Source organism: Falco peregrinus, chromosome 3, assembly GCF_023634155.1.
Source record: "Falco peregrinus isolate bFalPer1 chromosome 3, bFalPer1.pri, whole genome shotgun sequence".
NCBI classification, from domain to species: Eukaryota; Metazoa; Chordata; class Aves; order Falconiformes; family Falconidae; genus Falco; species Falco peregrinus.
Genome location: NC_073723.1, coordinates 117,040,374 through 117,056,635, shown reverse-complemented (window position 1 = coordinate 117,056,635; position 16,262 = coordinate 117,040,374). Strand labels below are relative to the sequence as shown.

Genomic DNA, 16,262 nt, shown 5'->3' with positions numbered 1-16,262 from the left:
CGCCCTGCCAGCACTCAAGATGGCGCTGCCCGCCGCTGCTGCCAGGCCCCAAAATGGCGCCAGCCGGGCTCTGCCCGTACCCGCCATGGTGGCCGCCGGCCGGGGCAGCGTTTGCGCCACTTCCGTTTCCTGCCCGCAGCCAAGATGGCGGCCACGGTGGAGAAACGCCGTGTGGCCAGCGGGTGGTGAAGCCGCTTCCGCCGCCGCGGCCTCTCCAGCAGTAAAAATGGCGGAGTCGGTGCTGGAAGTTGTGGGCAAGCTGCAGTCGCGGCTGGCGGGCAGCTCGGAGCCCAAGAAGGTGACGGGGACGGCGGCGCGGGCGGGGCTTCCCCCTCCTCGGCGGGGGCGGTGTGGTGGGACCGGGGGTCGGGAGGGCCCGGGCCGCCGCGCGGGGGGGCACGGGGAACGCGGCCGGGCCTGCCGTCCGCCGGGCTCCCTCCTCCACCACCACGAAGTTTCGTGCCCGGCCGCGGTCCGTGGGGCGAGGCGGGCGGCCCGCTGCCTCCCAGAGGAGCGAGCCCGGCGGTCGCCCCCGGTGGAGCCCCCGGCCCGCTGACGGGCTGGGCTGGCAGGCCCCGCGGGAGGCCCGCTGCGGCCTGCGGGGGCCCGTGCGTGGGGTCCCCCCGTGGCAGGCCCTGGGGTGCGGTTTGAGGGGCAGGCCGGCGGGCACCGGAGAACTTGCCGGAAGAGTCTTGTCCTGGTGACGTGTAAATGGTGGAGGAGCCGCTGTGCCCGGCGTGCGCGGGGCGGGAGGTGACAGGGAGGTGCAGCCCTGCCGTGGGGCTGGGGAGGGCCAGGGCCACCACCGGGACCACCGTGGAGCTGGGCTCGGGGTAAGAAGGTGCTGAGCGTTAACGCTGCCCCAGCGAGGGTTCCCCCTCTGAGCGTGGGGATGTTGCTTGATGCCTCTCACCCATCTCCACGAGCAAACGTGTCTGCTGCCAAGAGCTGCTGCCCGCTGCAGCTGTCGTGGAGCGGCTGCCCCGTGCGTGCCACCCTGGTCTGGGCTTCTGCTCGAATCTTTTCGGTGACGTTGGGCTGCGTCTGCCGCTGACAGCAACTCTCCTGCTGGGTATATCAGTGTTCTGAGATGTTTTATTTGACTGAAATGTGGAATGATGGTTGAGCTCAGTTGGGCCCAGTGCATGCCTTTATACCATGCTTTATGTCATATTTTAAAGGAGGAGCATCTCTGGTGACTATTTACAGGTGTTCAGTTCGTGTTTCAGTTAATTCGGGTGAAAGAGGCAGCTGTCAGGGCTGTGCGGTCACTCTGCACCTGGCAAACTTTGCTTAACTTGGGCACGTGCCTGCAGAACAGCTCATTTTCCAAGACCTCCCCTGAAGAAGGATGGATGCTGAAGTGTCAGGTGCTGTCCCTTTGAAATGGAGGCTGCTGTGCCCAGCCGCAGCCTAGCTGGGGGCAGAGCGGTGGGAGGGTCTGGTTCCTTTCCTCACCCTCTCAGCCAAGACCAGCACAGAGTTTAACTGGTGGGGCCCCAAGTGGAGCTGAGAGACCGTTGAGGAGTCAGTTCCAGGGGGTCCTTGGGCGCTGTGGTGCTGAGAGCATGTGCAAGCGTTCAGATATTGGCTCAGCGTGTGTACAGAGAGCTGGTGCTCCTGTTTCCTGACCCTTGTGTCAGCTGGGGCAACGACTGCTTGTCTGTGTTTCTTGGGCATTGTAAGTCTTCAGGCACTATTTGCACAGGCTGACTCTTTCTCCAGTAACCTTGTGCTGTTGTTTCTTTCTGTTGATCCTGTGCAGTTTTGAAAGGCGAGGGAGAGGCAATAAGCAGTTGCAAGCTGTTACTAGCAGGATGCTGACTTTAAAACCTTTTTCCTTCCCAGGCAGAAAGGTCCTGTGACCTGTACTCTTCTTATTTCTGATACTGCCTTGGAAGTATTAGTGTTTCTAGGCTTCAATTTAGTTAACATTGCGTTGTCTTGATACATTGTGTATCTTCTGAGCACCTTCCTGTGTCAGAAGTTAACAGTTTCTACTACAGTTCTGTAGCAGCTGCAGCTTTACTCTGTCATCAGGAAGAATCCAGGGTACCCGTGGCTTCTACCCACATGTTACACCATTTCCAGCCTTTGGTTTTCTTGCCTTGTCCTCTTGAAATATTTTATGAGTTATGTGAAAGAATAGTATTTGCCCAAAATAGTGTACAACTATATTGTCTTGCTGAAAGTTAAGTATTAATATTGGGTTTGGGTGAAAATTGGTATGCTGGCACAGAACTGTGTGAGTGAAACTTTGGAAACTGCTGTAATGATTTGGAAAGGGTCTTTTTTTGTCCAGCAGAGAAGGTACAAGCTCTGCTGCAAGATTGAGGGAAGAAAGAGAGTAAAGGAAACATGAACAGGAGAGCGTCCTCATGGAGAGGAAGAGGCCAAGCTGTGGTGTAGTAATCTGATATCAGCGTTTGTCCTTAGCGTTGTAACGATCTGGCTGATTTCTTTTATAAAAATAAAACAATGAACCCATGTTAAAACTTTCTTGGAGCTGGAACTGAGTGAAGTTTCTATGGTTTGTGTCTTGCAGCTGATTAACTGAAACTGTATCCTACGCTGGGGGGTTTTAGAAGAGATTTGTGGTATGTATTTCATCTGGTGCCTAGCAAGATATAAGCCTTGTGTTTTCTGTCTTGTACCTGGTCGCCTTTTTCTTGTAGGACTCGTAGGATCTCAGTTAACTCTGAGTCGAGCTGCCAGATTTGAGTCTGCTTGGCTGATTTTAGCTGAAGGCAGTGGGATGTAGTCCGTCAGCTTGTTTCCGTAGGAAGTACAGATTAGTACAAGTTGTTAAGCCTCCCTGCAACAGAGTTGTCTCACTTGGTGCATCTCATGCACGTGGATCTGTGGTCTGCAGTGGCTGCAGGCAAAGTGAGGTTTTTTCCATGTTCACACAGCTCCCAAATGTATACCTACTCGGATATTGCCAGGCTGCATGCCACTTGGGCAGCGTCATTAAAAACAGGTTTTGATATCTTAGCTTGTCAGATAAGTGCATTACTGCTGACACAGGTAACAAAAATGCCTTGTTTCCTGACAGTGTCATTTTGAGATTTTTATTACTTGGCTGGGAGTTGTGCTGAACTCAAACTCTGTTATTTTTTAATGGATGTGCAGGTGTAAAAGCTTGGTAATGTGACACTTGGACAAAGGTATGTGTACGGTGGTGGCCTCTCAGAAAGCCAGCTCTTGCTTTTTTCTAAGGTGTGTGGAGATTTCCAGCCATTGACTGCAGTGGGTGTGGAATAATCCAGTTGCCCATGAGATGTGTTCTGGATCAAACATGTGGGTCTCCTGGGCTCAAACCACACTTCCCCTGGCTATACAAAATCCAGAAATAAGCCCCGTTGAGAATAGTGCTTATCTTTTTGGAATTCAGCCCTGAAAGTGACAAATAACTGAAGAGCAGTGGAAGATGCTGTGGTGGGATGTAGCTAGAAAATAATTGGGAGGCTTTAAGGATACTGTAACAAGTTTTCCCTTGGTTCTTACTCTCATAGTAGGATTTTGTAAGCTCTGAAACAACCTCTCTAGGAAGGTAATCGGCTTACAGAGATGCTTTTAATATTGCCCCATCTTTCTTTTTTTTTTCTTTCTTTTTTTAATTGAGTACACAGTCCATCCTTCTTCCCTTCCCTTCCTGCCCCCTTCCAAAGAGGGTCTTTGCACACACTCTACCCTGTGTTTCTGATGCCAGAAGGATTTTGGCTTTCTTGGAGGGATCTCGCTGCGCGAGCTGTGGCAGCCCTTGCGGTGGCAGTTTGAGGGGAGGCAGCAGAGGTGGGCTGTGGCTCTGCCTCTGCTGCTTCTGGTCTGATGGCTTCGATTGCCAGTGGGCTTGTTGAGCAGCAGTGCTGGCAAAGTAACAGTGATTCTGGAAAACTCAAAGAACATTGGGATTTTTAGCTCAACTGGCTGCTTTGTTTTTTTGGTTTTTCTTTTTCCCATCAGTTGAGGTAGGTGGTGGAGCACGGTACCTGCCGCAGATCTTGTGAGTCCCAGGGAAGACTGTGCTACCACGAGTCTGGAATTGCAGGGACAGAGGGCTGGAAGACCCTGTTAGCTGTGGTTACAGTGCGGCTAGAACTGTTGCATCCCCCTCAGCATCCCAGCTCGGTAGTGCTGAAACAGTTGTTATCGGTGTTTCACCCTTCTGAAATAAGAAAACCTAAACCTTTGGTCATGGTAATTAAGTCCTAAATAGAACAGAGTGGTTTCTGGTGAACAGAAACTGTCATCTGGTTCCGCTTCAGCCAGGTGAACCCTTATCTCTGTCGAGGAGTATTTTCTTTCTGAAAGTAATAGCACTCTTCAAATAGGTTAAAAGAACTGATTTCTTTCAAAAGGAAGGAAACCTCTAAACCTCTCTGATCCTTGCACAGTGGAAGTGGGGGTGATAGGCCCGCAGTGCGAATTTGAACGTGAGCACGGTGCTTTAAAGAGATCTTCTGGATCAGGGACAGCCCTTTGTATGGCATATAGCACAGCAGCGCTGAACAAAGCCTGGGCTGTATAGGGGCTATAATAATGGGAATGCTGATGAGGCTGCTCTGTGGCTATAGCTGAGCTGCAGGAAATAATGTGAGGGGCAGCGGTGCTGTCAGATGTGTGTTGCCATGTACTGTAACTGAAAAGTCCCTAGACATCTTGGGGAAGTGATGGCCCAAACCAGAGGTTTGGTGGCAGAGGTACGTCCCCTTCACCTGCCGCCCCTCGCTGGGGTGCACGTGGGAGAGGGCTCCTCTTCCCTCCCTAGCCCACGGAACAGCTGCACGTGCTGGGGGGCCCCCCGTGTGGAGGAAACCATCTTTTTTCACTGGTGTATGGTGAAGGGAAAAGAGTGGGGTGAGAGGCAGTGGTTGTGGAAGGGGTCACTTGCCTTTTTAGCACCAACTGTAGATGAGAGGAGAGAGCTTGTCAGCGGCGCTGGCCCAGTGGAGGGTCTGCAGAGGAGATCCGGGTTCCTCTTAGATCTTTAAGAGCATCTAGAAATCTTCTGTCAGTGTCTAGTTTGCAAATCTTCAAAGGAAACGACTTCCTCCCGCCCCCCCTTCTCAACAAGGGAGAGTCACAAGCTTCCGAGTCCTTTATTCCACTTACTGTGCACAGAGTTGAGTGTGTCTGTTCCTGGTGCTTTAACCTAAAATTCCGTTGCAGTCCTGTGTGAAGAAAGCATTAATAATTTGAATGTGTTTTAAGATTCTCAGGTGGGTCCTTGTAATCAGAGAGACAATAATTTCTTTATGGTTGGCCCTTGCATTCAGCTTCTCAGGAGCTTGATTTGGAGCAAGGTAGCAGCTGTCTGCCACTTGGATCTTTCTAACAAGCTCTCGTGCAGTGCTGAATTTTCTTCCTTTCCAATCACAGTATGTGGTTCAGCATGACAAGTCTGAACGCTTTTCTTCTTGTCTCTGCAGCTGCTGAAAAGTCTGAAGAGACTGTCTGAGTTGCCCATCACAGTTGACATTCTCGTGGTAAGAGCTGTGAAATCTCTCACGCTTCGGTCATGTCTGTCAAGTCCCGGGATAACTGTTTGCCACCACAAATGCTGCGTTCCTCGGCCACCTGGTGTCACAGGCGTGATTGTTGTGAAGTTCTAAAGATTCCAGGCATGGGGAAGGAGCGTGTCAGAGCAAGCGTGAAGCGGTGGAGGACAGTTTGTCTTCTTCAGTTCTTCTGAAAGCTTAACGCTTGACGGGGATATGAAAGTTGGAGTAGTTCCTAATGATAACCAAATCAACATGAAATTCGGAAGTGCTAATTCTTGTAATTATTAGTGACTTCTGTCTTTAAACTTGCCAACGGTCATCGTAACTACTGATTTGATTTATGAATACGAATAATCAGTGTTTGACTAAGGTAGAGTTAAGTCTTCTTTGATTTACAGAACTGTAGCAAATGATAAAATGTCTGGTGAAAACATAATCTATGTGATATCTTTGCTGTTAGATCAAGGAAGTTTATTTCTACTTGGCCGCAATAGGTAGTGGGTTAACTTTATTCACTTTGTAGGAAGTTTAGCAGAGGTGAGAATGCTGACTGTTTTGCTAAGATGAATTCATGTCTTGGCTCTCTCATGAAGGAGACGGGTGTTGGGAAGACTGTGAACAGTTTACGGAAACACGAGCTTGTAGGAGACTTTGCAAAGAACCTCGTAGCCAGGTGGAAGAAGCTAGTGCCTGTGTCCCAAGAGGCAGACAGGTAAGTGAACCTGCTTGGTTAACTTGGTGAATAAGCTTTGTTACATTTTTGCAGTGGAGATTATAAACTTCCCTGACCAAGGAAACAAAGGGCCTTGAAAAATGTGCAAGACGAAGGTGCTAACTCTGCGTGGGGGTTTTGCCTTGTTTTGGCATAAACTTCCTGCCTTTGCTAGCCACAGAGCACTGGGTTGCTGACGGCTGCAGTTCTGCGTGCAAGTAGGGGCCAATTTTCAAGAATTTGCAGTTTGATGAAGAGATTAACAGTAGATGCCAGGAAAGTGCCCTTAATAAAGCAAGAGATGCAATCTGCTCGCTTCCCATTTTATGATGCTAAAAGGAAGTTCTAGGCCTGAGTAAAGGAAATGGCTCACTTTGAAAGAAGGCCTGTATCTGCAAAAATCCTATGGAGACTGAAAGTTAACGCTAGCAGGCACGTTGCAGTAACAAAGCTGTGTTGAATGCAGCAGTGAGATCCTTTACATGTGGGTGATAAAGACCCAGTTATTCGTGATCATTTCAATGGCTGTGGTACCCCTGCCTGCTTAATTGGTGAACTGGGGGACACGTTACCCATAGGCACCGTGCAGCCAGGAGTGTATAGGCATGGAGAAGTCTCTGTCAGCATCTGTCTCCGCTTCCCAATGAACTGTGAAGTCTCTAGTCCTAATAAAAATGCTTAATTAATTCCTGCGCTAGAACTGCAGTTTCTAAATCCCTGAATGTTGCTGTGTCTGAAGGAATTAGTGATATTTTTGCTACAAAACTACAAAATACAACCTTAGTCTTCTGTAGGAGAGGTTTCTGTCCATGGGGAGTTGCTCTTTTCATTCATATTGTGAAGTTTAAATCTTAACTATTTTGTTTTCTTATCACTTCAGAAACAACCTGGATTCTGAAGACCGCGACTACGAGAGGAGCAGTGCAAGCAAAAGACATCAAGAACCATCCCTCAGAGAGGATGAGGAACCTGACCAGGAGTATTCAGAACCCTTCCAGCCATCTTGCAGCCAGCCCTATAGCCCAGATCATAGGGAAAAGAAGTCTAAAAGGTATCCTAGGCCTGAGAGAGCCCATGAGACTTATGGCTATAGCAGCCACGAGGGGAAGGGTTGGGGCAGATCTTCCCCAGTGCTCTCTTCAGATCAGGAGTACTCAGACTGTGGACAAGCTGTGTCACCTGAGCCAAGTGAGAGCCCTCAGGATATGTACACAGACCCTTATGCCTCTGAGGAGCAGGAGGAACCAACAGTATTTCATCGGAAAGCCAGTAAAGGCCACAGCTTTCAGGAGAAGCTGGGAGCAGGCCAGGAGAGGAACCCTGGTGAGTTTTATGACAAAGGGAACACGAGTCGAAGCAAAGAGCACAAGTCTTCTCACAAGAAGCAGCGACTTGATGGCAGAGTGGAGGACAGGACCTCTGCCTTCAGCCCAGAAAGATTGCACAAGACCTCTTGTAAAGAGCAGCTCCGAGAAGCCCCCATGGCAGGGGGCAGCAAGGAGAAGCAGAAGACGTCCGATGGTACCAAGAAGGAGAAGAACCGAGAAGGTGGCACCTCCAAAAAGGAGAAGTTGCACACAATGCCGCACTTGGAAGAGCCGTCTTTGGACAACCATGTTAAGAAGCAAAAACATCGGGACTCTGAAAAAGGCAAATTGGAAAAGCCCAAGGTGACCCTGGAGACCCCTAACACAGACCGGGAGAAACGGAAAGCTGAGAGTGACTCGTCAAATAGGATCAAAGAAAAGGGGATTTCTGGGAGCTTAAAGTCTTCGGAGGGGAAGCGCAAAGTCTCAGATGTGGACAAAAAATCGATGGGCTTTTCCTCAAATTTTGGGGAGGGGGAAGTGGAGGATGAATTTGAACAACCTACAATGTCCTTTGAGTCATATCTCAGCTATGACCAGCCCCAGAAAAAGAAAAAGAAAGCAGTCAAACCCTCTGTATCAGCTGGGGAGAAAGACCGAGGGCACAGCAAACAGAATGGATCCAAACCCAGTAGCAACAGCTCAAGCACGAGTCGGAAAAGTCCAAGTCACAAGCGAACAAGTGAGAAAAAGGCAGAGAAGAAACTACCAGAGTCTCCTAAACCAAAGAGGGTAAGGTTTTGAAGGATCTGAAAGTGAACAAAGAAGGTGGGATCAGCTGCTGTCGGTCCTCTGCCATCTGGGGCTTGTTAGTTTTCCCCTTGGAGGTGCTGGGCTGTGTTCTGCATCAGGGTGTGCTTGTGGTGTCTCATTGGTATCCAGGTCTGTGACTCCTGGTTCCTGCTGGGAGACACCGTGTATTCCATACGCTGGAGGCATTGCTTTGTGCTGTTAGAGTGGAACTCTGCTGGAAAAGTGGATGAAGAGGGAGGGGGAAAACAGAAATGCGATAGGCAAACCCCTGTTGATTCAAAAATGGGGAGAGTAAAAGACAACACCTTCAGCTAAATACTTGTATGAAAGCAAATTGGACGTAATACACTTGTTAAGATGCAGAATATCTTTTAGTTGTGAGTCAACTTAGAATCCAGCCTAATACGTGGTGCATCTCCACCTGCTAGCAAGGTTCCCATGCTTCTCCTCTCAAGTATTTATGCTTCTCTCAAATGGACCTTTTTTGCCTGTGTTGGTACTACAGTTCTGTTGTCTATAACTTTTGGTCTCCAGAAATGGGGGAGAAATGGGAGAACTGGTGTTACAATGCAGCTTCTAGAAGACAGATCTTCCTTCATGAAAACTTGAAAAATGAGCAATATTTCTGTACATAGTAATAGCCATATGGGTGCCACAGTTTTGTATATAAGTAGGGACTAATGCATAAAACCGTTACTGCTTGATCTTTTTACTCAACTTTGAAACACTTTGCTCTTCAAAAAAGTGTCTTTTATAATCTTAGCAGCATTTTAAAATCCTGCTTTGCCATTCATTCTAATAAACGCCTCATATTAAAGTTTTAGATTTCCTTCAGTTTGTGAGGCTTTCTTCTCCACCACCACTGCAGAGATTTTTGCAGGAGGTGGGGAAGAGGAGAAGAGAACAGGTAAATGAGTGTTTTGAGATCAAGGAAATGTTTCTGCCAGCTTTCTCTTCTGTTTTTTTTTCACTGTTAATCTGACTTTGGTCCTTGCCAGAGGCCTTCAGCACTGAACCTGGTCAGTTAAAGATGTGGATGGCCCTTACTGGAGGGCACTGATGATTCAGATCCCAAATCTTGGCTGCTTTGTATTGACAGCCTAGGCGGAGCCACAGTAATGTGGCAGAAGTGCAGCCTCCCCCTGAGGCTATTTCTTGGTGCAAGCTGATCGGCATTAAGTGACTTACTCAAAATATCAAACAAAATACAGTTCGGTGCTCTTTGTGTGCTGGTACTAAGTAACATTCTCTTGTGCTTTGGCTTACTTGTGTGTACATCCTCTTCTTCCAGATAATTTTAGATGTGGTACCGACGTTACCAGACATCCCACTGCCCCCGATCCAGGCCAATTACCGCCCTCTTCCTTCAGTGGAGTCCATTACCTGCACCCAGACAAAAAGGAAAGGTATGTTGGGCAGGAAAAGAGGAAAAAATGGGTTGCAGCCTTTGTTTGTGGGAGGGAGCGGATGCTGGCTGGGTTCAGATCTTTCTGTTGGGGTCTGGTGTCCTGCCTCTGATGCCTGGAGCCTAGGTTTTAGAAAAAGGTAGCTTTCCCGTGTGCTCTAGATAGAAAGAAATGAGGAAGATCCTTTGCTGACCCTTCCTGAGGCTTGGGCTTTGGACTTGCCCTTCTTGAACTAGGTTGTGGGTCTCTTAGCGAAGACTTAGCCCTTTAGATTGTTTCTGGGTGACTCCAATTTGTGTCTTTTGTGCCATTCATCAGGGTGGGCTCTTTTTTTTCCTGTTCCTTTCTTACTCCAAGTCGTTCACTTTACAGCACTGTCCTCGCCAATTGAAGAGAGTGAAGCAGGTTTTACAGGCCGCCGTTTGAATTCAAAGATGCAGGTGTATTCAGGCTCTAAAACTGCCTACCTCCCAAAGATGATGTCTCTGTATCAGCAATGTATCAGAGTCCTCAGTAACAACATTGACTGTAAGTACCTTTCCTCACCTGTCCTGGTCTTGTTGCCGTGCAGGTGTACTGAAATCTTGGTGACTTTTTTGGTATATATCCTAGCAGCATCTGTCTTGGAGCTTGTGAACAGTTGCCCCTTGTCACAGGGCAAGCTAACCCACATGGAATAGGTCTCACTGAAAGCTCAGGTGTTGCAGAAATCAGCACCCAACATGTTTTGAGGCAGTGCTAAAGCACTGGAAATAGTGGCAAAGAGAGCCTTGTGCAGGCACCTCTTAACTTGGAAATACTGGTGCCTGATGGCTTACTAGAGCTATTGCAACTATGATTTCTTCTTCCTTCCCTTCATATTGTGTAGTGTCATGCAGCACTGCAGTTTTTTCCACTGCATTTCAAGGTGTCAAGCCCTTTCCTTGGCGAGGAAGGAGTAGGATAAATGCTCTGTGCATCTTGCTTCTCTCTAGCAATCTATGAAGTGGGTGGTGTCCCCTTCTCAGTGCTGGAGCCAGTATTGGAGAGATGCACCCCGGAGCAACTGTACCGCATTGAGGAATGTAATCATGTGAGTGCCTTGGCATGGGGCAGGGGTGGTGACGTGGGAATGATGTTCCGTCCCCATCCGCCCTAGGAAGACAGTAAAGAATAATGCTTTTTATAACAAGAGGTGGCTTTTGCTAGTCCTGAGTTCCTGGATTTGCCACCTACCCACCTCCTGCTGCAAGTTGGCCTTTGAGCTGTCTTGCCCTCTTGTGATATTCTGGTGACACTGCCACTAGCTGGTGCTGAGGGAAAGGGCAGTGAAGGTGTCTGGAGGGATCCCAGCTTACATGTAGGTTTGCTTCAGGTCCTCATTGAGGATACGGATCAACTGTGGCACAATCACTGTCTCCGAGACTTCAAGAATGAGAAGCCAGAAGAGTTTGAGTCCTGGCGGGAGATGTACCTTCGACTTCACGATGCGCGAGAGCAGCGGCTGCTCATGTTAGCGCGGAACATCGGCTCAGCTCATGCCAACAAACCCAAAGGTGAAGTAGGACTGAGTGATCAGAGATGGGTCTCGGAATACTGCCTAGGGGATGTCTTTGTGTGAGGAAGGTCTTTTAGAATGACTGGTTTAAAACTAGTCTGATACAGGAGTTGCATAGCACTGTTCTTTATGTGGTGGCCTTTGCTTAATGGCTTAGCAGGCTCTCTATTTCATCTGTGTGTTGTTGATGCAGACTGGGCAGAGCAATATTTCACACCAAGAGCACGCAGGGCTGCAGAGGCACCTCCTTTCTGATCTAGAGCGGCAGCTTCATGCTGGGGTTGAAGAAAACCAGAGTGAGAGGATGCATTCCTGCTCTTCTGGTGAACCTGAGAACTACTGACCTGATCAGTCTGATTTCTCACAGCCCGTGTTGTGACTGCAGGTTGTTCAGATGTCAGGGAGGAGGCTGTCACCAGAGCTTCGGAATGGATGGATTGGGGAGAGGTGACTGGAGCTTGCTGCAATCAAGACAGGCACTGAGGAGCCTCCTTTACATTAAGTTGGATCTAAGCAATGATTCCTTCTGGCCTCTTACAGGTAGAGTGGCCAAAATGGCGTTTGTGAACTCTGCAGCAAAGCCCCCTCGGGATGTACGAAGGAGACAAGAGAAGTTTGGAACTGGAGGACCTCTTCTGCCAGAGAAGACCAAGTGAGTGTTCCTCAGTAGTGCTTGCTGTTCAGGGTCTCTTTTCCTGTGGGCTCCTACCAGCTTCCCCCTGCAGCTCTGCATCCTGGCAGGAAAGGATACTGTGTGTCCGGGAGGTCCTTTTACAGTGAAACTTGTGACTGTAATAGTTTCTTTCTTGCTGGGGAATATGGAGATTCTGGTCACTGCTGGTTCCATGTGGTATCTGCCATGCTGCTGTGAACAGATGTGGCTTGAGTCTGAAGAATTGCATCAAACCACAGTGACTCCTTTACTGAAATGTCTGTCCCAATCTCTGTTTCAGAATAAAACCAGTCCTGTACACATCTAGCAAAAGCCACGCTCGTGTGAGTGAGGAGCAGTCCTATGATGGGCCCAGCACCAGCAGTGCTCATTCTGTTCCATCTTCAGCTAGCACCTTCTCCTCCTATGACCCCAGGAAACCACCAGTGAAGAGTAAGTACAAACTGCAGAACATCTATGTGATCTTCTAGAGCTCCTCCTCTATAAATGCATGAATCTGCTGCTTCTGCTGTAAGAGAAATCCAGGCTATGCAGGAGGGGTGGTATTGGTGGCCTCTCTCGCTAAGGAGAGGGTGGTAAAGTCTGCTCAAACTTCTTGCACAAGATAAAGCGTAGGGAAACATCTGATCCACCTGCCTGCTCAGTGCTGACTGTGTCAGCCTGTCCTAATGGCATCAGTGAGGCAGAAACCCTGCCTTTTCCTTCCTGGTATCCTCCTGTCTCTGTCCAGCTGTTTGGAACAATGAAATTATAGCACAGCTCCCTTGGGAAGAAAGCAGGGAGAGGTTTAACCAGAGATCTGTGTTCTTGCAGTGCAGAAAGCTGAGTGGGCTCTCCTTGGACTGTGACCTGAAAATAAGATAGGCCATGAACACACATTTACCCCTGCTTTGCCAGGGCTGCAGCTTTGAATTGCTCTCTACTCTGGTAGTCTGTGTCTGCTGTTGTTTGTAACGTGTAGGGTTTCTTTGTTTGATTTGTTTGGTTTTTTTTTTTTTTCTTTTTTCTTTCTCTGTTGCAGAAATTGCACCCATGATGGCAAAGACTATCAAAGCTTTCAAAAACAGATTCTCTCGGAGATAAGTTTGCAGTGCAGATCTGGGACTTTTCTTCCCATGGGGGGAGTGGCACTGAAGGGGGAGAAGGTACCCAAAAAGCCCTTTTCTTTGAACTCTTTGGAGGCTGCAGCTGCTGGGAGAAGCTTCGATCTGCACAAGATGACAGCACAGTATTTTATCTTTTGTTCTGGTCCCTTTCTCAGTGTCAAGCCCCCCCTCTTTTTACCCCTGCCCTTAACATCCTGTTTCTGGCTTTGTCATCCGTCAAAAGAAGGATGTACAGAATCTCCCGACACAAGAAAATGTGAAGTCTTGGCACCTGCTGAGAGTGGAAGATCCAGAGACTATTTACTATTTAACCTCTTAATAAATTATAAAATGGTTTTAATTAATATTTTGCCCCTCTATCCCACTGGTATTATTTATGTCTCTCCCAGTAGTCTCCCCCCTCCCAATCCAGTACAAGGGCCAGCCTCTCTGTGACCTTAGCTGGCAGGAATCCATCTGAGTGGACACTGGGTGTCACGGGAGTCTTTCCTTGTGATCTGGTACCTGTTGGGCCCAAAGTCCTGCCTGGACCCTCTGGGATGGGCAGGACTGGTGGCCCATCTGCTCGTCGATCCTTTGGCAAGTGCATCTGGTCCTGAGGCTTTACTCCCTACTCATGTATGTTAATAAAATCTTAGCTCTTGACCTTCTCTTCTGCTGTTACTGTAGATCTTGTACAGATGCTTATGTTGTTGTGCAGGGATGCCAAGAGCCATTGGGGACTTTTTCTCTGCTGCTGTTGTCTTCTGCTGGCTACTGGGAATAAAGCTACGAGGGTTTTAGGGACAGATTTTACTGTGCACCAAGTCAGATTTTAACTTTTTTTTTTTTTTTTGAGACATGGGAGACTGACTCTGGATTTGAAAACAGTTTTTAAATATCAATGAAGGCATTGGTTTGCCTCTTTTAGTGGAAAGAAGGAATACTTTTATCATGTTTTCTGTGTGGAACTGGGAAGGATTTATTTCCAACTTAGAAGCTGGTGCTTAAATCCTGTCTTTTCCCTGTATGTTTTGCTTTGCCCCCTCTTTGAAAAATGGATTTTAGTCTTTGAACCTGAAACTACTTGACTGGGCTTGGAGGGAAGTGAATAATGGAATGTGATTTGGTTTTAATGTGTGCATAATTTGTAGCAGGAGTTCAAAAAGGTCGGTTGTACTTTGGTGTCTGAGGAACTGGAGCTCTGGAAGGAAAAGCTGTGCACTGTGACCTGGCAGACCCAGGGGCTGGTGGAAGCTGTGGAAGTGCCCTGGAGCACAGCTCCTCTGGGGAGGTTGGGAAGCCCCAGTGCTGCGTGGTCTGTTATTTCAGGTGGACTCAAGGCTGCAGCAGAGAGCAGGGAGCCAGACACAACTAGGCACTGGCTATTAAATGTGAAGTCTTACTGTCATGAGCGTTTCTGCTTGTGGGTTACATCTGCCTCAAAAGCGAACTTACGCAGAGGGGGTGCAAGCAGAGGCTGGAGTTGGATAGAGCCAGGTCATGTGGCGAGGGAGCCAGCCTCTCTGTTAGGGCTCAGAGGTCCAACCGGATCAGAAAGGGGAGAGATTCTCCTGTTCCAAGCCATATTTGCTGCCCTAGGGCTTTGCTAAGTGGAAAAGGTGCTGGTAGTGGATGCTGTTGTTGTTGGCAGCTTGTGAGAAGCTCTGCTGCTGGCTTTCTGTGGCTGCCAAATCCCAAACCGCTGGAGTTGTCTGTGCGCGCTGACCGGGGAAAACCCTGCTGTGAAGAGTCCTCCCTGGTGGGCTCTAGAAAAAGATCCCTGTATGCTTCTGGTTTCTGATGGTTTGTTTGTTTCTTTCTTTTTCTCCTTTCTTTCTTTCTTTCAAACCATTCTGAACACGTTGTTTCTTGTTTATTTGGTCTGTTCTTATTTTGAAGGTCTTGGAAAAATGTTCTCAGACTCTCATGTGCTGTAAGTTTGTTACAGTCCCAGATGCTTTAATGTTACTGTGCAGCATTTCAGTGTGTGTTGTGCTGTAAAATAATGGCTCCTTACTCTTGCATTTTTGCTGTATTTAATTTTGCTGTATTTTTAATTAGATAACAATATATTATCTTCTGCTGACTGTTGTGCTACCATTTATTTCTCCTCTGTACTTGGGGTAGGGGCAGAGGGGAGGGAAGTGGAGTCTGGCATCATGTTCAGGCCCCAATGGAACCTGGAACAAAGGATCTGGCTGAGGCCCGAGAACAGTCTTGGGCACTGCTAAACTGCCACTTTATTAATACTCCAGCTAACTACTCAGATGTGGGTATTGCCCAAAGCGTTGCTGTTACGGGGGTGATGTACCTTCCCTCTCAGAGCAGCCTCTTTGCTCTAGGCTTTGCCGACTGTGTCTGTATTTTAGCTTAGGTGAATTGCAGGGAGGGGGGTACAGAGGGGATCAGATATGTCTGAATTGACTCTGTTGGGTGCTGAGTGGGCCCCACTGGCACTGGGACCAATGCCAGCCGCTCTCCCCTCCCTTTTGCTCCGATGCTAAAACCCTGCAGAGGGAAGAGGTGAGACACAAACTAAGCAAAGTCTAGGGTAAAAGTGCTTGCTTTGTTCCCAGTCTCTCGGTGCCTGGGGTGTTACACTTGTGCAATTTTTCTGTGCTACACTACACACGAAGGAACTGAGCAGAGCTGCCTCTTCCCCCTTCGTCGCCCTGCTGGTGGTGGGATGAGTAATGTGGGCAGGAGGGGGTGTGACTTTGACTTGCATTTGTATTTTGGTCCCTAACTGTGTATATACAATTTTCTATGTTCATTTTTTTGTGGCAACTAAGATGAATATTTTAATTAGATAAGTTATATGAAAAGAGGAAAATCATGTCTCAATAAAAGCCAAACACTGGATCATGTTTGCTTGTTCTTTTATGTCTCTGAGCAATGAAAGTTAAATAGGCACTGTGCAAAACCAGGTCGCTGTGGCCTCTGGAAGGGCTCCCGCTCGGCTGCCCCAGCGGTGGGGCGGGGAGGTGCCGCTCCCCTTCCCCGCCCGTTTCAGACTGGGACAAGCCCCAGCTTTAAACCTGCCGGAGCTCTTGGCGCTGCTGGAAAGCAGCTCCGCTCTCCCTCCAGCGGCTGGCACTACCGGCGGACCCCGGATCCCGCCGGGCGCCGTCCGAGGCCGGGCTGGGGCCGACCATCCCCCCCCCGTCCCCGGGACAAGCCGCTGGCCAGGGCGCGGGTCGCCGGGGGCCGCGCTAGGCTGAG

The 16,262-nt window shown here is 48.7% G+C and overlaps 1 protein-coding gene across 1 annotated transcript; it reads left to right on the top strand.

Moving 5' to 3' along the window:
• Nucleotides 1-4: 4 nt before the first annotated feature.
• Nucleotides 5-15,907, top strand: ELOA (elongin A). The gene is made up of 11 exons (XM_005234142.4): nt 5-298; nt 5,433-5,489; nt 6,098-6,216; nt 7,097-8,315; nt 9,628-9,742; nt 10,115-10,270; nt 10,717-10,814; nt 11,097-11,277; nt 11,820-11,931; nt 12,233-12,384; nt 12,974-15,907. Exons 1-11 carry the CDS (start codon nt 20-22, stop codon nt 13,033-13,035), a joined length of 2,550 nt encoding a protein of 849 aa, XP_005234199.2. The 5' UTR covers nt 5-19; the 3' UTR covers nt 13,036-15,907.
• Nucleotides 15,908-16,262: the final 355 nt, after the last annotated feature.